This window comes from Hyla sarda, unplaced genomic scaffold (assembly GCF_029499605.1).
Source record: "Hyla sarda isolate aHylSar1 unplaced genomic scaffold, aHylSar1.hap1 scaffold_437, whole genome shotgun sequence".
In the NCBI taxonomy this organism is placed as follows: Eukaryota; Metazoa; Chordata; class Amphibia; order Anura; family Hylidae; genus Hyla; species Hyla sarda.
In genome coordinates this window covers 212,787-238,666 of record NW_026610451.1, presented here as the reverse complement: position 1 = coordinate 238,666, position 25,880 = coordinate 212,787, and the positions used below count along the sequence as shown (strand labels likewise).

The window sequence follows — 25,880 nt, the reverse complement described above, 5'->3', positions numbered from 1 at the left end:
TATGTTATTAACATCATCCGTGTCCTCCGTGTCACCCGTGTCCTCCGTGTCATCCGTGTCCTCTGTGTCCTCCGTATCCTCCGTCTCCTCCGTGTCATCCGTGTTCTCTGTGTCATCCGTGTCCTCTGTGTCCTCTGTGTCGTCCGTGTCCTCCGTGTCATCCGTGTCCTCTGTGTCCTCTGTGTCATCCGTGTCCTCCGTGTCACCCGTGTCCTCCGTGTCATCCGTGTCCTCTGTGTCCTCCGTATCCTCCGTCTCCTCCGTGTCATCCGTGTTCTCTGTGTCATCCGTGTCCTCCGTGTCCTCTGTGTCGTCCGTGTCCTCTGTGTCCTCTGTGTTGTCCGTGTCCTCCGTGTCATCCGTGTCCTCTGTGTCCTCTGTGTCATCCGTGTCCTCCGTGTCATCGCTCCTGTCACTTCTTATGTTTTTATTACCCCTAAACCATGTGACCTCTGGATTGGTTGCTATGAGCCGCTGTACTTTTTTACTGGCTCATTCATTACTTCTATAAAAACTGTTATAAGAAACTAGGAAGGACAGCAGTATAAAGCATCACATAAAATTTTATTGACCCCATAAACCATTGGAATTGCATCTGTGTTAGAGTGGACAATTCAGAATATTCCACTAATTCACCAAATCTAAGCATCTCTATTCTGTGCGTCTTCTAGTCCTGATATATGGACGACGTTTTCTGCAGTTTTTCTTGTTGTGTCCTGTAATTCCATTGGACAGTCCTTAAGAAGTAATGCAGCAATTGTGGCTTTTATGAGGGGCGACGATCTATACAATCTTTAGGTCGGTTTCTGGAAACTTCTAGTTTTTTTCTGTTCTTTATGCATTACTAAAAAAAAGAGAAGGACAATAAGGTAAAATACCTGATTACTATGTAAAGATGACATAAAAATGTCTTGATATAAATGGATTTTGGGTCAGCTGGTTGACAACCTTTTTATACAGCAGCCATAGTGGCTGTCCCTTCCCACAAACTAATACCGTAGAACTTAGAAATGGATACAGGGATTTTCTCTTGACATTTTCTATTGCTAAGAGTCTTCTGCCCAATGCTTCAGGTCTCCTGGCGTTAGAAATCACAATCAATGGAGTTGGCCTTCTCTATCTCCAGCAGTGCCCTATGGTACCCCGAGTACCTTCAGTTTATACCCCTTGGCACCACAGTTATCTATTGAAGCCCTTTCTATAGTCGTTCTTAGTTCACACCAGGCTCCCTCTGTATGTGGTTTACATGGATTTTCTCTGTGCTTAAAAACATATTATACCGGATGGACAAACCTCCCCTTAGTAAAGACATCCCAGAGATGATCCGGTCACCAGCGCTACAACATCATGTGATCACTGACACTCTGGAAGGCCGTACATTTTCTAATATTACACACAGCTTCTATATGACGGTGTACTGGAGCTGGGGCCATGCTCTACCCCACCCATGACATCGGAGTGTTAAGTACAGGAAGACTCTTATGTTATGTTCAGACATAGAATGAAGCCTCGCGGTGAATAATAACATTAAATCCACTCACCAGCTGGTTAGGTCTCGCGCTTTCCAAGATGTTATGAGCTGTAAAACATCGGTGACGGCCTTTCCTGTTGGAGCCTGGAGGTCATCAGAAGTGTCTCCATTAAAGTTTCCACATGCTCCACAAACCGCTTTGGACAATTTTTCGGAGATGCGGAGAACAAGATTCCCACTATTGTTCAACTCAATTCTCAAGTTAACGCCAAGCTGGATAATAACAGAGGTCTCCGCAACATTGGCCGACAAAATACCAGACCCAATGGGGAAACGGCCCAAACGCCCATTCACCTACACAAATCACATCACCGATTTCACATTATTAATCATTTTCCTTACTCAATTGGCAGAATATAGTTCCCATAATTTTCTCAGACAATTGACTTACCCATACTTCCTTGTCTTTAGAGATGGTCACCAGAGCGCCATCGAGGAAGACATGAACTCTTGCCACTGATGCTGCCGTCTTTCCACAACTCTGGATATCAGCGATGACTCTGAACCAACTGGTAGACTTGTCACTGCACAGAGACGCCACCTCTACTGGGCCATTTCCGATAGGTCCTCCGGTCAGACCATCAAATGTCACCAATTTCTGAGAATTCAGGGAACATTCGCCTTCTATCTTGTAGCAACCGCGGACTCCATTCACCAGACCGCACCGTTCCTTGTCTCCACATCTTACAGCGGTGCAGGTTACTCCTCCAGCCTGGCATTTACATTGTCCGGTACAGTCTCCTGTGATGAAGGATTCACCCTCCTAAATTAGAGAAATAAAAAAATTACCAACTTGCAAGACATTTAAGCAAAAGTAGTAGTGCAGATGGTAGTAATGCAGATGGTAGTAGTGCAGATGGTAGTAGTGCGGAGGGTAGTAGTGCAGATGGTAGTAGTGCAGATGGTAGCAGTGCGGAGGGTAGTAGTGCAGATGGTAGTAGTGCAGATGGTAGTAGTGCAGAGGGTAGTAGTGCAGATGGTAGTAGTGCAGATGGTAGTAGTGCAGATGGTAGTAGTGCGGAGGGTAGTAGTGCGGAGGGTAGTAGTGCGGAGGGTAGTAGTGCAGATGGTAGTAGTGCAGATGGTAGTAGTGCGGAGGGTAGTAGTGCAGAGGGTAGTAGTGCAGATGGTAGTAGTGCGGAGGGTAGTAGTGCGGAGGGTAGTAGTGCGGAGGGTAGTAGTGCAGATGGTAGTAGTGCAGATGGTAGTAGTGCGGAGGGTAGTAGTGCAGAGGGTAGTAGTGCAGATGGTAGTAGTGCGGAGGGTAGTAGTGCAGAGGGTAGTAGTGCAGATGGTAGTAGTGCGGAGGGTAGTAGTGCAGAGGGTAGTAGTGCAGATGGTAGTAGTGCAGATGGTAGTAGTGCGGAGGGTAGTAGTGCGGAGGGTAATAGTGCGGAGGGTAGTAGTGCAGATGGTAGTAGTGCAGATGGTAGTAGTGCGGAGGGTAGTAGTGCGGAGGGTAGTAGTGCGGAGGGTAGTAGTGCGGATGGTAGTAGTGTGGATGGTAGTAGTGCATATTGTAGTAGTGCGGATGGTAGTAGTGCGGAGGGTAGTAGTGCGGAGGGTAGTAGTGCAGATGGTAGTAGTGCAGATGGTAGTAGTGCGGAGGGTAGTAGTGCGGAGGGTAGTAGTGCGGAGGGTAGTAGTGCGGATGGTAGTAGTGTGGATGGTAGTAGTGCATATTGTAGTAGTGCGGATGGTAGTAGTGCGGAGGGTAGTAGTGCAGATGGTAGTAGTGCAGATGGTAGTAGTACGGAGGGTAGTAGTGCAGATGGTAGTAGTTCAGATGGTAGTAGTGCAGATGGTAGTAGTACGGAGGGTAGTAGTGCGGAGGGTAGTAGGGCAGATGGTAGTAGTGCGGAGTGTAGTAATGCAGATGGTAGTAGTGCGGAGGGTAGTAGTGCGGAGGGTAGTAGTGTGGAGGGTAGTAGTGCGGAGGGTAGTAGTGCGGAGGGTAGTAGTGCAGATGGTAATGGGCGGAGTACCCTTTTAAGGTCAAATGAATAGTTGTCCCTCTAATGTATGGACTGTTTGGGTACTGTAAGAGCAGCTCTTAAGGGCAGCATGCCCAGAAGGGTTTAGGAAGGTGACCCTAATTTATGGTGTCCAGAACTTGATAACACCCTTTTAGAGCTAAATTGTAATACAAAGATCTGTAGATATTCTAGAAAACCCCAAAGATGCCCCTTATGTCTAGAGATTGATGCCGGCTCCTGATCAAGGACCTTCCTGACACTTCCTTCACCATCTTTGTATTATGACTCACACTCAAGTACTTTCCACCGAATACACATCCACATTTGTCAAGTGTGACACATCGATCTCCATCCAGCACGTATCCCGCGTTACATTCACAGCCTTCGAAGCAGCGGTCTGTACATCTCATTGGTGCGGTGAGTCCAGAGCAGGTTTGCTCACAAGTTCTGGTGCACAGTTCATAGTGACTATTTGCCGGGCAGGACAAGGCTAGGAGGAAAAGAACATCGCTTAGGCCATAAATCACAGAAAATGAGAGAAAACTCCAAATGATGGACATGAAAACAGGACATAGTTCTCATATCTTTCATGTTCTACTTACGGCAGAATGTGGGTGTCCTCCAAGATCCAATAGTCACCCCGAGTGTATGACAGGCCGCGGCATAGGCCTGGAGGCTCTTGCACAGAATGTCGCCTTTTCCGTTGACAGCGCATGAGTCGTAGATGCAGTGGTTGAAATAATCGACTGGGTTGACCTTTGAGTGACACGACTTGAAAGGTCCGGATGGGTTTGTGATCATACCGCAAGAAGATGTAGCCTTGAATGGCTGAAGCTTGGCCTCCTCACATACCGGGCACTCTCCTGCATTACAACCATCGCTGCATTTAGCTCCGGCAATGTCCACCTTCCAGGAGAAACCAAAATCATTCACATTCTTGGTGACCTGCTTGTTGGGAAGCTGGAAGTCATCATTTTGGTCCCCATTGAAGTTGCCACAGAGTCCACCCATCTTACGGCGATAAGTACTTGGAATACTGAGGACCACATGGTAAATGGTGTCATAAAGAATCTTCAGCCCAAAGTCTGTCTGCAAGACAACATTGTTTCCTTCTTGGTTCACCACGATATCACCATCGCCAATCACCAGTGGTAGTTTGTTGAATTCTCCGTCAACCTAAAACGTAAAGGAAGAAGAATGTAAGAGAAGAACGAGAAGATGAAGAGATTTCTGTAGATGATGATACCTACCTTCACTCTCGATCTGGTGTCTCTCTCAATGGCGACAGTGTAACCGTATACAGACACCACCACAAGCCTTGTCACTGCAACGTTGCCATCTCCGTAGCTTTCATTTTCAACAGTGATAGAGAACTTCACCAAATTAGGATCCTCGTCCACAACCTTCGCGAAAGTGTAAGTGCAGGTACCCTGGAAGTCAAATCTGAGGCCATCGAAGGAGATGTAGTGTGGATCCCCAGAGGCAACACATCGGCCGCACTCTTTTGCCTGACATCCCCAAACTCCATTGACTAATTTGCATTCTTCTTCGGGGCCACATGCTTCGGATTTACACCTGACGATGCCGTCTACACCGCACTGGCACTTCTCACTGCACTGACCCTTGGGATAGAAGATTTCATTCTTCTGGTAATATTTATCTTGATATACACAACCGCAGTCGGCAATAGGGACACATTTGTGGCCGCTCAGGACGTATCCGTTGTCACAGTAACAGGCTTCCTTACATGGCGAGTTACAACCCGTTGGGGAGGATAACCCATGGCAGGTGACAGGACAGGAGTTTCCACACAATTCATAGTGACTGTTCGGTGGGCAGGATAGGCCTAGAAGGAAGTGGAAGTCAATATGATCACAAAGTACAACAAAAAGAACAAAACCAATGACTGATAAGAGTGAAGAACTTACTGCAGAAAGATGGTGATCTCCACTCCATTACGGTGACTCCAGCTGCTTGGCAAGCTGCCACGTAGATACCAATGGCATTACAGAAGGATGATGGGTGCCCTTTGTATTGGCAGGCATCAAAAATACAATCATTAAAGTATGGGGTTGGGTCCACAATGGAGTAACACTGACTGAACGGCCCCTTGGGTTTATTGATCAACCCGCAGTACTTTTCTGTCTTGTACTCTTGTTTTTGGGCTTCAGAACATAGAGGGCAGGTTCCGGTACACTCTGGGGAACAGCCGGGGACGTCACCCACTTTCCAACTGTTACCAAACTGAACGGCGTTGGATGCGGGTTTCCCATCCTTCATGTTAAAGTCATCATTGGGATTCTTGTTGTAATTGCCACACAAACCACCAACAGCATTTGCGTAGGTGCTGGGAATGGTGACCTCAACGTAACTGTTCCAGTCATAAGTGACGGTGATCTCAAAATCGGTCTTTATGATTCCAGTGCTGCCACTGATGTAGGCTACGAGCTTGTTAGATTGGAAGTAGAACGGTAAAGAGGTAACCACGCCATCAACCTGCAAAATAAAGTCATTGTAGAACTGATTGGACCATTCTATGAGAGATGTCTCTACCTGGTGGCCATTGTAAGGGAGATGTCTCTACCTGGTGGCCATTGTACGGGAGATGTCTCTACCAGGTGGCCATTGTACGGGAGATGTCTCTACCTGGTGGCCATTGTACGGGAGATGTCTCTACCTGGTGGCCATTGTACGGGAGATGTCTCTACCTGGTGGCCATTGTACGGGAGATGTCTCTACCTGGTGGCCATTGTACGGGAGATGTCTCTACCAGGTGGCCATTGTACGGGAGATGTCTCTACCTGGTGGCCATTGTACGGGAGATGTCTCTACCAGGTGGCCATTGTACAGGAGATGTCTCTACCTGGTGGCCATTGTAAGGGAGATGTCTCTACCTGGTGGCCATTGTACGGGAGATGTCTCTACCAGGTGGCCATTGTACGGGAGATGTCTCTACCTGGTGGCCATTGTACGGGAGATGTCTCTACCTGGTGGCCATTGTACGGGAGATGTCTCTACCTGGTGGCCATTGTACGGGAGATGTCTCTACCTGGTGGCCATTGTACGGGAGATGTCTCTACCAGGTGGCCATTGTACGGGAGATGTCTCTACCTGGTGGCCATTGTACGGGAGATGTCTCTACCTGGTGGCCATTGTACGGGAGATGTCTCTACCAGGTGGCCATTGTACGGGAGATGTCTCCACTTGGTTGCCATTGTACGGGAGATGTCTCTACCTGGTGGCCATTGTACGGGAGATGTCTCTACCTGTTGGCCATTGTACCGGAGATGTCTCTACCTGGTGGCCATTGCTCACATGACTAGCCTCCAATAAATCATGGCCCTACCTCTATCATATTCCAGTCTAGTTGACCATGTCTGGTTCAGAAAATGAAAATACTTGGTAAGATAATAAAGACTTAAAGCATTGCTCTCATACATACCAGAATACGGCGAGGATAGTCCATGCTGAGGGTCAAAGCTACATCATAAGCCTCCAGTGTGACCACTTTGGTGTATGATACGGCCTTGTTACCTCCACGGTTGTTATTCTGAACTGTGACACTAAAACGAGGAATTGATGGGCTGGTGGAGGTCCCGCCAACAAGTTGGTAGATGCAGGTGCCCATAAAGTCAAATCGTTTGCCATCAAAAGTGGAGTAATGTGGATCTCCAGAGCCGGAACATGTGGCGAAGCTGATGGGCTGGCAGGTCCTCGCTCCATTACTGATCATGCACCTCTCACTGGATTTACAGCTACTCTCCTTACAGATCACCATGCCAACGCTTGGGTCACATTTACAGAGTGTACGGCAAATGTCATCAGCCCAGAACTCCTGGTTAGGTTGGTAGTAGGCACCATTGTAGGAGCAGCCGCAGCCTGATACAGGAACACATTTGTCACCACTAAGGACAAAGCCGTCATTACACTGACAGGTCTCCACACAGTCATCGGTACATCGTGAGGGTGCTGTGCGGTCAGTACAAGTAGCCGGGCAGGCATTTCCGCAGAACTCGTAGTGACTGTTTGGTGGACAAGGTAGAACTGTAGAGAAAATAACATTGGATGTAGATGAAGTTATCACCTCAACATGATGGCAAAGACAAGTATCCAGTTACAGTAGTCACTGACCAAGAGAAACCTGCAGCTGCATCCCCCTCTATCTCTACTCCTGTTCCAGCTCCTCTTCTCTTACAGTAGAGTCACTGACCCAGAGAAAGGTAACCTGAAGCTGCATCCCCCTCTAGCTCTACTCCTGTTCCAGCTCCTCTTCTCTTACAGTAGAGTCACTGACCGAGAGAAAGGTAACCTGAAGCTGCATCCCCCTCTATCTCTACTCCTGTTCCAGCTCCTCTTCTCTTACAGTAGAGTCACTGACCCAGAGAAAGGTAACCTGCAGCTGCATCCCCCCTATCTCTACTTCTGCTCTTCCTCTTTTACAGTAGAGTCACTGACCCAGAGAAAGGTAACCTGCAGCTGCATCCCCCTCTATCTCTACTCCTGTTCCTCCTCCTTTTCTCTTACAGTAGAGTCACTGACCCAGACAAAGGTAACCGGCAGCTGCATCCCCCTCTATCTCTACTTCTGCTCCTCCTCTTTTACAGTAGTCACTGACCCAGAGAAAAGTAACCTGCAGCTGCATCCCCCTCTATCTCTACTTCTGCTCCTCCTCTCCTACAGTAGAGTCACTGACCCAGAAATACCTGCAGCTGCATCCCCCTCTATCTCTCCTCCTCCTTCTCTCTTACAGTAGAGTCACTGACCCAGAAATACCTGCAGCTGCATCCCCCTCTATCTCTCCTCCTCCTTCTCTCTTACAGTAGAGTCACTGACCCAGAAATACCTGCAGCTGCATCCCCCTCTATCTCTTCTTCTGCTCCTCCTCTCCTAAAGTGGAGTCACTGACCCAGAGAAACCTGCAGCTGCATCCCCCTCCTCCCCATTCCCTTCCTCTCCTCCGTGTAGCTTTGCTTCTATACAATATCCTTGTATGTGTTGCTCACTTACCACATCCTGATGGTGTTCTCCAATCATATATTTTAACCCCTTCCTTCCTGCAGGTGCTGGAATAGGCACCGAGGGCTTGGCACAAGAACTGGTTAGCACCGCCATTAATGCAGACATCGTACAAGCAGTTATCGAAGAAGGTGTCTGGGTTAATTTTGGGGTGACACTCTCTGAAGGGACCATTTGACACTTTGCTAATAAGGCCACATTTGTTGTCCCCCCCGTACAGGCCCTTCTTGGCGTCATCACAGGTCGGACAGTTCAGACCGGGACAGGAGTCAAAGCAGAAGGGGTCTCTGTCGTTGACCTTCCAGCTCTTGGCCCAGTCTATAATGGAGGTGACGACTTTGTTGTCCGCAGTTATCAGCTCGTCGTTGGTCTTTTGGTTGAAGTTTCCGCAGAGTCCTTTTGTCAGGCCATAGTAGCTGCTGGTCAGGGTCACCACCACGTGCCAGTTATATTCATAGGTCACCTGGAGGCCAAAGTCTGTGCGGACCACGGCATTCAGACCACTGATACTGACCGAGATCTTTCCATCTAACAACGTCACCGGCAGATTGGTGAGGACATCATTGACCTGTTGGGGGCGGAATTGGGAAATGTTAAATTGGTTGTCCTGGAAATGTTTTCTTATTGTGGGCAGACACCTGGTTAACATAAAGAAGCCTATACTTACCTTCCTCGCTCTCCTGCCACAGAGCCCGATGCACAATACCTCTTGGATTGGGGTCAGCACGAGACATTGCCCCCTTAGTCAATCAGTGGTTATGGCAGAAGACAATCGGCTGAGCAGGTAATGTCTTGTGCCAATTCTGGTAGTGATGTAAATCAGTGGAGTGAGGTAGGTAAGTACAGGCCTTTTAGGGTTACTAGGTGCCTGCGTAAAGAAATCCTAGGCGACCTCTTTCAGAAAAAATGTCGGTGTGCTTCAGAGCTGCAATCACAGTTCTTTAGCTTCAAAGCTGAAATTTAAAATATACCAAAGGGGGCACAAACACTCAACAACACCCTACTTCACCCTTCTATCCTCTACTACACCCTACTATCCTCTACTACACAGTACTACACGCTACTATTCTCTACTACACCCTACTATCCTCTACTACACCCTACTTCACCCTACTATCCTCTACTACACCCTACTACACCCTACTATCCTCTACTACACCCTACTATCCTCTACTACACCCTACTTTCCTCTACTACACAGTACTACACGCTACTATCCTCTACTACACCGTACTATCCTCTACTACACCCTACTATCCTCTACTACACCCTACTATCCTCTACGACACCCTACTATCCTCTACTACACCGTACTACACCCTACTATCCTCTACTACACCCTACTATCCTCTACTACACCCTACTATCCTCTACTACACCGTACTACACCCTACTATACTCTACTACACCCTACTATCCTCTACTACACCCTACTATCCTCTACTACACCCTACTATCCTCTACTACACCGTACTACACCCTACTATACTCTACTACACCGTACTATCCTCTACTACACCCTACTATCCTCTACTACACCCTACTATCCTCTACTACACCGTACTACACCCTACTATACTCTACTACACCGTACTATCCTCTACTACACCCTACTATCCTCTACTACACCCTACTATCCTCTACTACACCCTACTATCCTCTACTACATCCTACTATCCTCTACTACACCCTACTATCCTCTACTACACCCTACTATCCTCTACGACACCCTACTATCCTCTACTACACCGTACTACACCCTACTATCCTCTACTACACCCTACAATCCTCTACTACACCCTACTATCCTCTACTACACCCTACTATCCTCTACTACACAGTATTACACGCTGCTATCCTCTAATACACCCTACTATCCTCTACTACACTGTACTACATCCTACTATCCTCTACTACACCCTACTATCCTCTACTACACCCTACTATCCTCTACGACACCCTACTATCCTCTACTACACTGTACTACACCCTACTATCCTCTACTACACCCTACTATCCTCTACTACACCCTACTATCCTCTACTACACCGTACTACACCTTAAAATCCTCTACTACACCGTACTATCCTCTACTACACCGTACTACACAGTACTACACCCTACTATCCTCTACTACACCCTACTATCCTCTACTACACCGTACTACACCCTACTATCCTCTACTACACCATACTACATCTGACTATCCTCTACTACACCCTATTTAACCCTTCTATCCTCTACTACACCCTACTATCCTCTACTACACCATACTATCCTCTACTACACCCTATTATCCTCTACTACACCCTGCTTTCCTCTACTACACCGTACTACACCCTACTATCCTCTACTACCCCGTACTACACCCTACTATCCTCTACTATACCCTACTATCCTCTACTATACCGTACTACACCCTGCTATCCTCTACTACACCCTACTATCCTCTACTATACCCTGCTATCCTCTACTACACCCTACTATCCTCTACTATACCCTGCTATCCTCTACTACACCTTATTACACCCTACTATCCTCTACTACACCCTACTATCCTCTACTACAGCCTACTATCCTCTACTACACCGTACTACACCCTACTATCCTCTACTACACCCTACTATCCTCTACTACACCCTACTATCCTCTACTACACCGTACTACACCCTACTATACTCTACTACACCCTACTATCCTCTACTACACCCTACTATCCTCTACTACACCCTACTATCCTCTACTACACCGTACTACACCCTACTATACTCTACTACACCGTACTATCCTCTACTACACCCTACTATCCTCTACTACACCCTACTATCCTCTACTACACCGTACTACACCCTACTATACTCTACTACACCGTACTATCCTCTACTACACCCTACTATCCTCTACTACACCCTACTATCCTCTACTACACCCTACTATCCTCTACTACATCCTACTATCCTCTACTACACCCTACTATCCTCTACTACACCCTACTATCCTCTACGACACCCTACTATCCTCTACTACACCGTACTACACCCTACTATCCTCTACTACACCCTACAATCCTCTACTACACCCTACTATCCTCTACTACACCCTACTATCCTCTACTACACAGTATTACACGCTGCTATCCTCTAATACACCCTACTATCCTCTACTACACTGTACTACATCCTACTATCCTCTACTACACCCTACTATCCTCTACTACACCCTACTATCCTCTACGACACCCTACTATCCTCTACTACACTGTACTACACCCTACTATCCTCTACTACACCCTACTATCCTCTACTACACCCTACTATCCTCTACTACACCGTACTACACCTTAAAATCCTCTACTACACCGTACTATCCTCTACTACACCGTACTACACAGTACTACACCCTACTATCCTCTACTACACCCTACTATCCTCTACTACACCGTACTACACCCTACTATCCTCTACTACACCATACTACATCTGACTATCCTCTACTACACCCTATTTAACCCTTCTATCCTCTACTACACCCTACTATCCTCTACTACACCATACTATCCTCTACTACACCCTATTATCCTCTACTACACCCTGCTTTCCTCTACTACACCGTACTACACCCTACTATCCTCTACTACCCCGTACTACACCCTACTATCCTCTACTATACCCTACTATCCTCTACTACACCGTACTACACCCTACTATCCTCTACTACCCCGTACTATCCTCTACTACACCCTACTATCCTCTACTACACCCTACTATCCTCTACTACACCATACTACACCCTACTATCCTCTACTAAACCCTATTATCCTCTACTACACCGTACTATCCTCTACTACACCGTACTACACCCTACTATCCTCTACTACACCGTACCACACCCTACTATCCTCTACTACACCCTACTATCCTCTACTACACCGTACTACACCCTACTATCCTCTACTTCACCCTACTATTCTCTACTTCACCCTACTATCCTGTACTACACCCTACTATCCTCTACTACACCGTACTACACCCTACTATACCGTACTACACCCTGCTATCCTCTACTACACCCTACTATCCTCTACTGTACCCTGCTATCCTCTACTACACCGTACTACACCCTACTATACCGTACTACACCCTGCTATCCTCTACTACACCCTACTATCCTCTACTACACCCTACTATACCGTACTACACCCTGCTATCCTCTACTACACCCTACTATCCTCTACTATACCCTGCTATCCTCTACTACACCCTACTATCCTCTACTATACCCTGCTATCCTCTACTACACCTTATTACACCCTACTATCCTCTACTACACCCTACTATCCTCTACTACAGCCTACTATCCTCTACTACACCGTACTACACCCTACTATCCTCTACTACACCCTACTATCCTCTACTACACCTTACTTCACCCTACTATCCTCTACTACACCCTACTATCCTCTACTACACCGTACTACACCCTACTATCCTCTACTTCACCCTACTATCCTCTACTACACCCTGCTTTCCTCTACTACACCATACTACACCCTACTATCCTCTACTACCCCGTACTACACCCTATTTTCTACTACACCCTACTATCCTCTACTACACCCTACTATCCTCTACTACACCGTACTACACCCTACTATCTTATACTACACCCTAATATCCTCTACTACACCGTACTACACCCTACTATGCTCTCCTACACCCTACTATTCTCTACTACACCGTACTACACCTACTATCCTCTACTTCACCATACTATCCTCTACTACACCCTATTATCCTCTACTACACCCTACTATCCTCTACTACACCCTACTATACCGTACTATCCTCTACTACACCCTTCTATCCTCTACTATTCCTACTATCCTCTACTACACCCTACTATCCTCTACTACACTCTACTATCCTCTACTACACCCTATTATCCTCTACTACACCCTACTATCCTCTACTACACCCTACTATACCCTACTATCCTCTACTACACCCTTCTATCCTCTACTATTCCTACTATCCTCTACTACACCCTTCTATCCTCTACTACACCCTACTACACTCTATTATCTTCTACTACACCCTATTATCCTCTACTACACCCTACTATCCTCTACTACACCCTACTATACCCTTCTATCCTCTACTACATCCTTCTATCCTCTACTACACCCTAGTTCACCCTGTAGTCCTCTACAACACCCTTCTATTCCCTGCTAGACCCTATTATTACACCCTAGAACACCATGCTAGGCCCTATTGCACCCTAGAACACCCTATTACACCATACACTTGCCTACACCAAGCTACATCCTACAACACTGTACTACACCATACTAGATCTTTTTAGACCCTACTACACCCTCCAACACCCTACTACACCATACAACAAAATACTACACCCTACTACACCCTCCAACACCCTACTACACCATACAACACAATACTACACCTTACTATACCCTACTACACCCTCCTACACCATACAATACAATACTACACCTTAATAACCCTACAACACCCTCCGACACCATACAACACAATACTACACCTTACTATACCCTACTACACCCTCCTACACCATACACACCACTACTACACCTTACTATACCCTACTACACCATACAACACACTACTACACCTTACTATACCCTAAAACACCCCCATACACCATACAACACACTACTACACCTTACTATACCCTACCACACCCTCAAACACCCTCCTACACCATACAACACAATACTACACCTCACTATACCCTATTACACCCTCCTAAACCCTACTACACAATACTACACCTTACAATACCCTAAAACACCCTCCTACACCATACAACACAATACTACACCTTACTATACCCTCCTACACCATACACCTCACTACTACACCTTACCATACCCTACTACACCATACAACACACTACTACACCTTACTATACCCTACTACACCCTACTACACCATACAACACAATACTACACCTTACTATACCCTACAACTCCCTCCTACACCATACAACACAATACTACACCCTACAACACACTACTACACCTTACTATACCCTATTACACCCTCCTACATCCTACTACACCATACAACACACTACTACACCCTACTACACACTACTACACCTTACTATACCCTATTACACCCTCCTACATCCTACTTCACCATACGACACACTACTACACAATACTACAACCTACTACACAATACTACAACCTACTACACAATACTACACAATGCTACACAATACTACTTCCTCTACATCTTCCTGCACCCCATAACTGGACCCTGACAATAAACACATAATGAATATTTGTAAATAGTCGTCTTTGTATTTCCGCTCGGATTCTTCTCTAATGTTCAAGATTCGGAACCTTCCAAAAATCTGAACCTGTCTGTTCTAATGGTAGAATTCTGCTGGATTGTATCTATAAAGAGATCAGTGTGGAACGACCCCAACAGTGTGGACCGCCCCCAACAGTGTGGACCGACCCCAACAGTGTGGACCGCCCCCAACAGTGTGGACCGACCCCAACAGTGTGGACCGACCTTAACAGTGTGGACCGACCCAACAGTGTGGACGGACCCCAACAGTGTGGACCGACCCCAACAGTGTGGACCGACCATAACAGTGTGGACCGACCCAACAGTGTGGACGGACCCCAACAGTGTGGACCGACCCCAACAGTGTGGACCGACCCCAACAGTGTGGACGGACCCCAACAGTGTGGACCGACCCCAACAATGTGGACCGACCCCAACAGTGTGGACGGACCCCAACAGTGTGCACCGACCTTAACAGTGTGGACTAACCCCAACAGTGTAGACCAACCTTAACAGTGTGGAGCGACCCCAACAGTGTGGACCGAGCACAACAGTGTGGAGCGACCCCAACAGTGTGGACCGACCCGAACAGTGTGGACCGACCCGAACAGTGTGGACCGACCCCAACAGTGTGGACCGTTCCCAACCGTGTGGACCAACCGTAACAGTGTGGAGCGACCCCAACAGTGTGGACCGAGCACAACAGTGTGGAGCGACCCCAACAGTGTGGACCGACCCGAACAGTGTGGACCGACCCCAACAGTGTGGACCGACCCGAACAGTGTGGACCGACCCCAACAGTGTGGACCGTCCCCAACCGTGTGGACCAACCGTAACAGTGTGGAGCGACCCCAACAGTGTGGACCGAGCACAACAGTGTGGAGCGACCCCAACAGTGTGGACCGACCCGAACAGTGTGGACCGACCCGAACAGTGTGGACCGACCCCAACAGTGTGGACCGACCCCAACAGTGTGGACTGACCCCAACATTGTGGACCGACCCCAACAGTGTGGACAGACCTTAACAGTGTGGACTGACCCCAACAGTGTGGACCGACCCCAACAGTGTGGACAGACCTTAACAGTGTGGACTGACCCCAGCAGTGTGGACCGACCCCAACAGCGTGGACCGACCCCAACAGTGTGGACCGACCTTAACAGTGTGGACTGACCTTAACAGTGTTGACCGACCCCAACAGTGTGGACCGACCCCAACAGTGTGATTAGCACACACTCACCTCATAGTTACAGTCCATTAGCACACACTCACCTCATGGTTACGGTCCATTAGCACACAGTCACCTCATGGTTACGGTCCATTAGCACACACTCACCTCATGGCTACAGTCCATTAGCACACACTCACCTCATGGTTACAGTCCATTAGCACACACTCACACTCACCGTCCTCTAAGCTAATGGCTAATCTCCCATCATTCCCAGCTGGGTCATTGCCGGCATAGAGCGTGGTGTGGTGATTAGCCTATACACCAGGTACCATACGGTACAATCCCCCGGTATTACTGGAGCTTCACACTTACCCGAACTTTGCCGAATTCTCCCTTCATGATGGCGATCTTGTGCCCGTACATGTAGACTGTGACCGTCCTGACGTAGGACACGGCCTGGCTGCCCCGGTTATCGTTCTTCTCCTCGATGGTGAATGGCACCAGCCCGGCATCTCCTCCGCCATATTTGGACAAGATATAAGTGCAGGTTCCCTGGAAGTCGTAGTTGTAGCCATCATACGTGTGATAATGGGGGTCGCCCCAAGCCCAGCAGGTGCCGACAAAATCGGGGACGCAGGACGCTCTACCGTCTTGTACCTTACAGGTCTCCTTCACCCTACAGGTCATCGACTTACACGGATCTGTAACAAGATGGAGGAATGTTATCACCAATTATATGTGATCAGTATTGGCGCCATGTTATAGAGGGAATATTACCGCTGATTATATGTGATCAGTATTGGCGCCATGTTATAGAAGGAACATTACCGCCATTTATACGTGATCAGTATTGGCCCCATGTTATAGTGGGAAAATTACCGCCATTTATACGTGATCAGTATTGGCCCCATGTTATAGTGGGAATATTACCGCCATTTATAAGTGATCAGTATTGGCCCCATGTTATAGAGGGAATATTACCGCCGATTACATGTGATCAGTATTGGCGCCATGTTATAGAGGGAATATTACCGCCATTTATATGTGATCAGTATTGGCCCCATGTTATAGTGGGAATATTACCGCCATTTATATGTGATCAGTATTGGCGCCATGTTATAGAGGGAATATTACCGCTGATTATATGTGATCAGTATTGGCGCCATGTTATAGAGGGAATATTACCGCTGATTATATGTGATCAGTATTGGCGACATGTTATAGTGGGAATATTACCGCCGATTATATGTGATCAGTATTGGCGCCATGTTATAGAGGGAATATTACCACCATTTATATGTGATCAGTATTGGCGCCATGTTATAGTGGGAATATTACCACCATTTATATGTGATCAGTATTGGCGCCATGTTATAGAAGGAATATTACCGCCATTTATATGTGATCAGTATTGGCGTCATGTTATAGAGGGAATATTACCGCCATTTATACGTGATCAGTATTGGCCCCATGTTATAGTGGGAATATTACCGCCATTTATAAGTGATCAGTATTGGCCCCATGTTATAGAGGAGAATATTACCGCCGATTATATGTGATCAGTATTGGCGCCATGTTATAGAGGGAATATTACCGCCGATTATATGTGATCAGTATTGGCGCCATGTTATAGAGGGAATATTACCGCCGATTATGTGTGATCAGTATTGGCGCCATGTTATAGAGGGAATATTACCGCCATTTATATGTGATCAGTATTGGCGCCATGTTATAGAGGGAATATTACTGCCGATTATATGTGATCAGTATTGGCGCCATGTTATAGTGGGAATATTACCGCCGATTAAATGTGATCAGTATTGGCGCCATGTTATAGTGGGAATATTACTGCTGATTATATGTGATCATTATTGGCGCCATGTTATAGTGGGAATATTACTGCTGATTATATGTGATCAGTATTGGCGCCATGTTATAGTGGGAATATTAACGCTGATTATATGTGATCAGTATTGGCGCCATGTTATAGTGGGAATATTACTGCTGATTATATGTGATCAGTATTGGCGCCATGTTATAGTGGGAATATTACCGCCATTTATAAGTGATCAGTATTGGCGCCATGTTATAGAGGGAATATTACCGCCGATTATATGTGATCAGTATTGGCGCCATGTTATAGAGGGAATATTACCGCCGATTATATGTGATCAGTATTGGCGCCATGTTATAGAGGGAATATTACCGCCGATTATATGTGATCAGTATTGGCGCCATGTTATAGTGGGAATATTACCGCTGATTATATGTGATCAGTATTGGCGCCATGTTATAGAGGGAATATTAACGCCGTTTATATGTGATCAGTATTGGCGCCATGTTATAGGGGAAATATTACCGCCATTTATATGTGATCAGTCTTGGCCCCATGTTATATAGGGAATATTACCGCCATTTATATGTGATCAGTATTGGCGCCATGTTATAGAGGGAATATTACCGCCATTTATATGTGATCAGTATTGGCGCCATGTTATAGTGGGAATATTACCGCTGATTATATGTGATCAGTATTGGCGCCATGTTATAGAGGGAATATTACCGCTATTTATATGTGATCAGTATTGGCGCCATGTTATAGAGGGAATATTACCGCTATTTATATGTGATCAGTATTGGCGCCATGTTATAGAGGGAATATTGCCGCCATTTGTATGTGATCAGTATTGGCGCCATGTTATAGAGGGAATATTACCGCCATTTATATGTGATCAGTATTGGCGCCATGTTATAGAGGGAATATTTCCGCTGATTATATGTGATCAGTATTGGCGCCATGTTATAGAGGGAATATTACCGCCGATTATATGTGATCAGTATTGGCGCCATGTTATGGAGGGAATATTGCCGCCATTTGTATGTGATCAGTCTTGGCGCCATGTTATAGAGGGAATATTGCCGCCATTTGTATCTGATCAGTATTGGCGCCATGTTATAGAGGGAATATTGCCGCCATTTGTATGTGATCAGTATTGGCTCCATGTTATAATTGGAATATTACCGCCATTTATATGTGATCAGTATTGGCGCCATGTTATAGAGGGAATATTACCGCCATTTGTATGTGATCAGTATTGGCGCCATGTTATAGAGGGAATATTTCCGCTGATTATATGTGATCAGTATTGGCGCCATGTTATAGAGGGAATATTTCCGCTGATTATATGTGATCAGTATTGGCCCCATGTTATAGAGGGAATATTACCGCCATTTATATGTGATCAGTATTGGCCCCATGTTATAGAGGGAATATTACCGCCATTATATGTGATCAGTATTGGCGCCATGTTATAGAGGGAATATTAACGCCATTTATATGTGATCAGTATTGGCGCCATGTTATAGAGGGAATATTTCCGCTGATTACATGTGATCAGTATTGGCGCCATGTTATAGAGGGAATATTACCGCCATTATATGTGATCAGAATTGGCGCCATGTTATAGAGGGAATATTTCCGCTGATTACATGTGATCAGTATTGGCGCCATGTTATAGAGGGAATATTTCCGCCATTTATATGTGATCAGTATTGGCGCCATGTTATAGTGGGAATATTACCGCCATTTATACGTGATCAGTATTGGCGCCATGTTATAGAGGGAATATTACCGCCGATTATATGTGATCAGTATTGGCGCCATGTTATAGAGGGAATATTACCGCCGATTATATGTGATCAGTATTGGCGCCATGTTATAGAGGGAATATTACCGCTGATTATATGTGATCAGTATTGGCGCCATGTTATAGAGGGAATATTAACGCCATTTATATGTGATCAGTATTGGCGCCATGTTATAGAGGGAATATTTCCGCTGATTATATGTGATCAGTATTGGCGCCATGTTAAAGAGGGAATATTACCGCCATTTATAAGTGATCAGTATTGGCGCCATGTTATAGTGGGAATATTACCGCCATTTATATGTGATCAGTATTGGCGCCATGTTATAGAGGGAATATTACCGCCATTTATATGTGATCAGTATTGGCCCCATGTTATAGTGGGAATATTACCGCTGATTATATGTGATCAGTATTGGCGCCATGTTATAGTGGGAATATTACCGCTGATTATATGTGATCAGTATTGGCGCCATGTTATAGTGGGAATATTACCGCTGATTATATGTGATCAGTATTGGCGCCTTGTTATAGAGGGAATATTACCGCTGATTATATGTGATCAGTATTGGCGCCATGTTATAGTGGGAATATTACCGCCATTTATATGTGATCAGTATTGGCGCCATGTTATAGAGGGAATATTACCTTTATTTACACAGGCCACAACGCCATCTTTAATCTGGCACTTTTCGTCGGCCGCACACCCAGTGTCCTCACAGATGAGTCCACCCATCGGGCTACACGTGCAGGATTCTTTACAGTCACTGGATAAAACTTCTTCATTGGGCTGAAAAAACATCAAAGTAAATGGCAAAAAAATCAAAAATATCTGTCATTTTGTTATAGAGGGTCAACAGCTATACACAGGTCCTTGTAACTAAGGGGCCCCTACCTAGGTCCTGGTAACTAAGGGGCCACTGCCCAGGTCCTGGTAACTAAGGGGCCACTGCCCAGCGGATTTACCTGGAGAGTAATAGGGTATGCAGGGCTGGCTGATGGTATCGGGCCCTGGACTCACTGCCATGACTAACCCATCACCGTTCCCCTTTTATTTTATCTTCATCTCCCAATTTTTATTTATTTTTTGATGGTGACATTTCACCTACACTTTTCTGATTTTCTGTGGCTGCACCACGGATCCACCATATTTGCCGTTGAACCAGTTTAGTGGACAATAAGCTCCACCCACCTGGTAGTATCTTCCATCTTCATAGCAGCCGCACTGATCCATGGACACACAGTCTTTCCCATCAAAGAAGAAGCCATCGTCGCACTCACAGCCCTCAGAACAGGTTTCGGGACACTTAGCGGGATCGGTGACACCGGCGCAGGTTACCGAGCAGACGTCGGCGCACACTTTGTATTTACTGTTGGCGGGACACTTCATGGCTGAGGGTAAAAGAAGAATAGTGATTGCACGGTCCAGCACACACAACGCAAACAACCCTGAAGAAATAGTACAACCCAATCATTGCTGGATCCCATGGAAGATGAGGGTGGCCATGTCTGGACTCATAACTTAGTATAGGGCGGCCATGTCTGGGCTCATACCTTAGTATAGGGCGGTCATGTCTGGGCTCATACCTTAGTATAGGGCGGTCATGTCTGGGCTCATACCTTAGTATAGGACGGTCATGTCTGGGCTCATACCTTAGTATGCAGCGGCCATGTCTGGGCTCATACCTTAGTATAGGGCGGCCATGTCTGGGCTCATACCTTAGTATAGGGCGGCCATGTCTGGGCTCATACCTTAGTATAGGGCGGCCATGTCCGGGTTCATACCTTAGTATACGGCGGCCATGTCTGGGCTCATACCTTAGTATAGGGCGGCCATGTCCGGGTTCATACCTTAGTATAGGGCGGTCATGTCTGGGCTCATACCTTAGTATACGGCGGCCATGTCTGGGCTCATACCTTAGTATAGGGCGGTCATGTCTGGGCTCATACCTTAGTATAGGACGGTCATGTCTGGGCTCATACCTTAGTATGCAGCGGCCATGTCTGGGCTCATACCTTAGTATAGGGCGGCCATGTCTGGGCTCATACCTTAGTATAGGGCGGCCATGTCTGGGCTCATACCTTAGTATAGGGCGGCCATGTCTGGGCTCATACCTTAGTATAGGGCGGCCATGTCTGGGCTCATACCTTAGTATAGGGCAGCCATGTCTGGGCTCATACCTTAATATAGGGCGGCCATGTCTGGGCTCATACCTTAGTACAGGGCGGCCATGTCTGGGCTCATACCTTAGTATAGGGCGGCCATGTCTGGGCTCATACCTTAGTACAGGGCGGCCATGTCTGGGCTCATACCTTAGTATAGGGCGGCCATGTCTGGGCTCATACCTTAGTATAGGGCGGCCATGTCTGGGCTCATACCTTAGTAGAGGGCGGCCATGTCTGGGCTCATAGATTAGTATACGGTGGTCATGTCTGGGCTCATACCTTAGTATAGGGTGGCCATGTCTGGGATCATACCTTAGTATACAGCGGCCATGTCTGGGTTCATACCGTAGTATAGGGTGGCCATGTCTGGGCTCATACCTTAGCATAGGGCGGCCATGTCTGGACTCATACCTTAGTATAGGGCAGCCATGTCTGGGCTCATACCTTAGTATAGGGCGGTCATGTCTGGGCTCATACCTTAGTATAGGGCGGCCATGATTGGGCTCATACCTTAGTATAGGGCGGCCATGTCTGGGCTCATACCTTAGTATAGGGCGGTCATGTCTGGGCTCATACCTTAGTATAGGGCGGCCATGTCTCGGCTCATACCTTAGTATAGGGTGGCCATGTCTGGGCTCATACCTTAGTATAGGGCGGCCATGTCTGGGCTCATACCTTAGTATAGGGCGGTCATGTCTGGGCTCTTACCTTAGTATAGGGCGGCCATGTCTGGGCTCATACCTTAGTATAGGGCGGCCATGTCTGGGCTCATACCTTAGTATACGGCGGCCATGTCCGGGTTCATACCTTAGTATAAGGCGGCCATGTCTGGACTCATACCTTAGTATAGGGCGGCCATGTCTGGTCTCATACCTTAGTATAGGTCGGCCATGTCTGGGCTCATACCTTAGTATAGGGCGGCCATGTCTGGACTCATACCTTAGTATAGGGCGGCCATGTCTGGGCTCATACCTTAGTATAGGGTGGTCATGTCTGGGTACATACCTTAGTATACAGCGGCCATGTCTGGGCTCATACCTTAGTATAGGGCGGCCATGTCTGGGCTCATACCTTAGTATAGGGCGGTCATGTCTGGGCTCATACCTTAGTATACGGCGGCCATGTCTAGGCTCATACCTTAGTATAGAGCGGTCATGTCTGGGCTCATACCTTAGTATAGGGCGGCCATGATTGGGCCCATACCTTAGTATAGGGCGGCCATGTCTGGGCTCATACCTTAGTATAGGGCGGTCATGTCTGGGCTCATACCTTAGTATAGGGCGGTCATGTCTGGGCTCATATCTTAGTATAGGGCGGCCATGTCTGGGCTCATACCTTAGTATAGGGCGGTCATATCTGGGCTCATACCTTAGTATAGGGTGGTCATGTCTGGGTACATACCTTAGTATAGGGCGGCCATGTCTGGGCTCATACCTTAGTATAGGGTGGTCATGTCTGGGTACATACCTTAGTAGAGGGCGGCCATGTCTGGGCTCATACCTTAGTATAGGGCGGTCATATCTGGGCTCATACCTTAGTATAGGGCAGTCATGTCTGGGCTCATATCTTAGTATATGGCGGCCATGTCTGGACTCATAACTTAGTATAGGGCGGCCATGTCTGGGCTCATACCTTAGTATAGGGCGGCCATGTCTGGGCTCATACCTTAGTATAGGGCGGTCATGTCTGGGCTCATACCTTAGTATACGGCGGCCATGTCTAGGCTCATACCTTAGTATAGGGCGGTCATGTCTGGGCTCATACCTTAGTATAGGGCGGCCATGATTGGGCCCATACCTTAGTATAGGGCGGCCATGTCTGGGCTCATACCTTAGTATAGGGCGGTCATGTCTGGGCTCATATCTTAGTATAGGGCGGCCATGTCTGGGCTCATACCTTAGTATAGGGCGGTCATATCTGGGCTCATACCTTAGTATAGGGTGGTCATGTCTGGGTACATACCTTAGTATAGGGCGGCCATGTCTGGGCTCATACCTTAGTATAGGGTGGTCATGTCTGGGTACATACCTTAGTAGAGGGTGGCCATGTCTGGGCTCATACCTTAGTATAGGGCGGTCATATCTGGGCTCATACCTTAGTATAGGGCAGTCATGTCTGGGCTCATATCTTAGTATATGGCGGCCATGTCTGGACTCATAACTTAGTATAGGGCGGCCATGTCTGGGCTCATACCTTAGTATAGGGCGGCCATGTCTGGGCTCATACCTTAGTATAGGGCAGTCATGTCTGGGCTCATACCTTAGTATAGGGCGGTCATGTCTGGGCTCATACCTTAGTATAGGGAGGCCATGTCTGGGCTCATACCTTAGTATAGGGCGGCAATGTCTGGGCTCATACCTTAGTATAGGGCGGCCATGTCTGGGCTCATACCTTAGTATACGGCGGCCATGTCTGGGCTTATACCTTAGTATAGGGCGGCCATGTCTGGGCTCATACCTTGGTATAGGGCGGTCATGTCTGGACTCATACCTTAGTATAGAGCGGTCATGTCTGGGCTCATACCTTGGTATAGAGCGGCCATGTAGGGGCTTATACCTTAGTATAGGGCGGCCATGTCTGGGCTCATACCTTGGTATAGAGCGGCCATGTAGGGGCTTATACCTTAGTATAGGGTGCCCATGTCTAGGCTCATACTTTAGTATAGTCCACAAACCTGGACAGATGTCAGGTCCCATTAGATTTAACCCAAGTATCTATACTCTGTATGAGTCCGACCAGACTCCCAAACCTAACAGTGATGATGGTCAGTGCAAGTTATAGTGAGAACAGCAGCTCCTGATAACAAATTGATCATGCCTAAGCACATACATAAGCCATGCACACGCCATACATACACCATACATACACCATTTATAGACCATACACACCATACATATACACCATACATACACCATACATACACCATACACTCACCATACACTCACCATATATACACCATACATACGCCATACATACACCATTTATAGACCATACACACACCATACATAGACCATTTATAGACCATACATACACCATACATTATTTAAAGACTGTACATATACCATACACTCACCATACACACACCAAATACAGACCATACACACCATACACACACCATGTATAGACCATACACACACCATATATTGACCATACACACACTATACACACACCATGCATATTGCATATACAGACCGTACATTCACCATACACACACCATACACACACACCATAATTATACCATATATTCACCATACATACACCATGCATACACTATACATTCACCATTTATTTAGGCTTGCAGCATAAATGATTCTATTGGCTCAGTCAATATGTGAATTTCGTAACTCGAATTTCGTAATTGCACATAATAATTTTGGGCTTATGAAGGCTCTTGAGAATAGACAACATTTTTGGTCTTTACCAGTTGTATACATAAGTAGACTTACGGCAGAAGGCTTCGGTTCTCCATGGCTGGATGGTGACCTTTGCGGCTTGGCATGCAGCCACGTAGCTATGAATGCTGCTGCACAGGATGTTCCCATCGCCCTCGGCTGCACACAGGTCATAGACGCAGTTGTTAAAGTAGGAATCAGGGTTAATGGTGTCATAGCAGGCACTGAGGGGCCCCCCGGGCTTCTTCAGGAATCCACAATAGTTCTCAGTCTTGAAGATTTCTTTCTTCTTTTCATCACATGTCGGACAAGCGTTTCCGCTGCCACCACAACCATCATCACAAGATACACCAGGAATCTGGACTTTCCAGGAGGCTCCGAATTTGGTGGCATCTGTGGTGATTGTCTTGTCGGAGAGCTGGAAGTCATCTCTTCTGTCACCGTTATAGTTACCGCACAGGCCGCCCAGCTGCTCCTTGTAGTTCCCGGGGACAGTGACTATGACGTGGTAGACAAGATCGTAATTCACCTGAACTCCGAAGTCAGTGTCGATGAGGACTCTCGCTCCATGCTGATAAGCGCGGATCTTTCCTTCTTCCAGATTTAATGGGAGGTTAAAGTTCACGCCGTCAACCTGCGAG

General features: G+C 46.9%; 1 protein-coding gene across 1 annotated transcript in view; it reads right to left on the bottom strand.

The window, feature by feature from the left end:
• Window positions 1-556: 556 nt before the first annotated feature.
• Window positions 557-25,880, bottom strand: part of LOC130334539 (IgGFc-binding protein-like) — a 67,057-nt gene continuing 41,733 nt past the window's right edge. The window contains exons 8-20 of the mRNA XM_056553892.1: window positions 25,294-25,873; window positions 20,874-21,073; window positions 20,330-20,471; window positions 16,407-16,735; window positions 8,515-9,091; window positions 6,950-7,551; window positions 5,436-6,003; window positions 4,758-5,353; window positions 4,110-4,683; window positions 3,798-3,997; window positions 1,923-2,294; window positions 1,542-1,825; window positions 557-844 (exon numbers count right to left, since the gene is read on the bottom strand). Coding sequence (XP_056409867.1) covers window positions 835-844; window positions 1,542-1,825; window positions 1,923-2,294; window positions 3,798-3,997; window positions 4,110-4,683; window positions 4,758-5,353; window positions 5,436-6,003; window positions 6,950-7,551; window positions 8,515-9,091; window positions 16,407-16,735; window positions 20,330-20,471; window positions 20,874-21,073; window positions 25,294-25,873 — 5,034 coding nt within the window. The 3' untranslated portion in view covers window positions 557-834. The remainder of the gene's footprint in view (window positions 845-1,541; window positions 1,826-1,922; window positions 2,295-3,797; window positions 3,998-4,109; window positions 4,684-4,757; window positions 5,354-5,435; window positions 6,004-6,949; window positions 7,552-8,514; window positions 9,092-16,406; window positions 16,736-20,329; window positions 20,472-20,873; window positions 21,074-25,293; window positions 25,874-25,880) is intronic.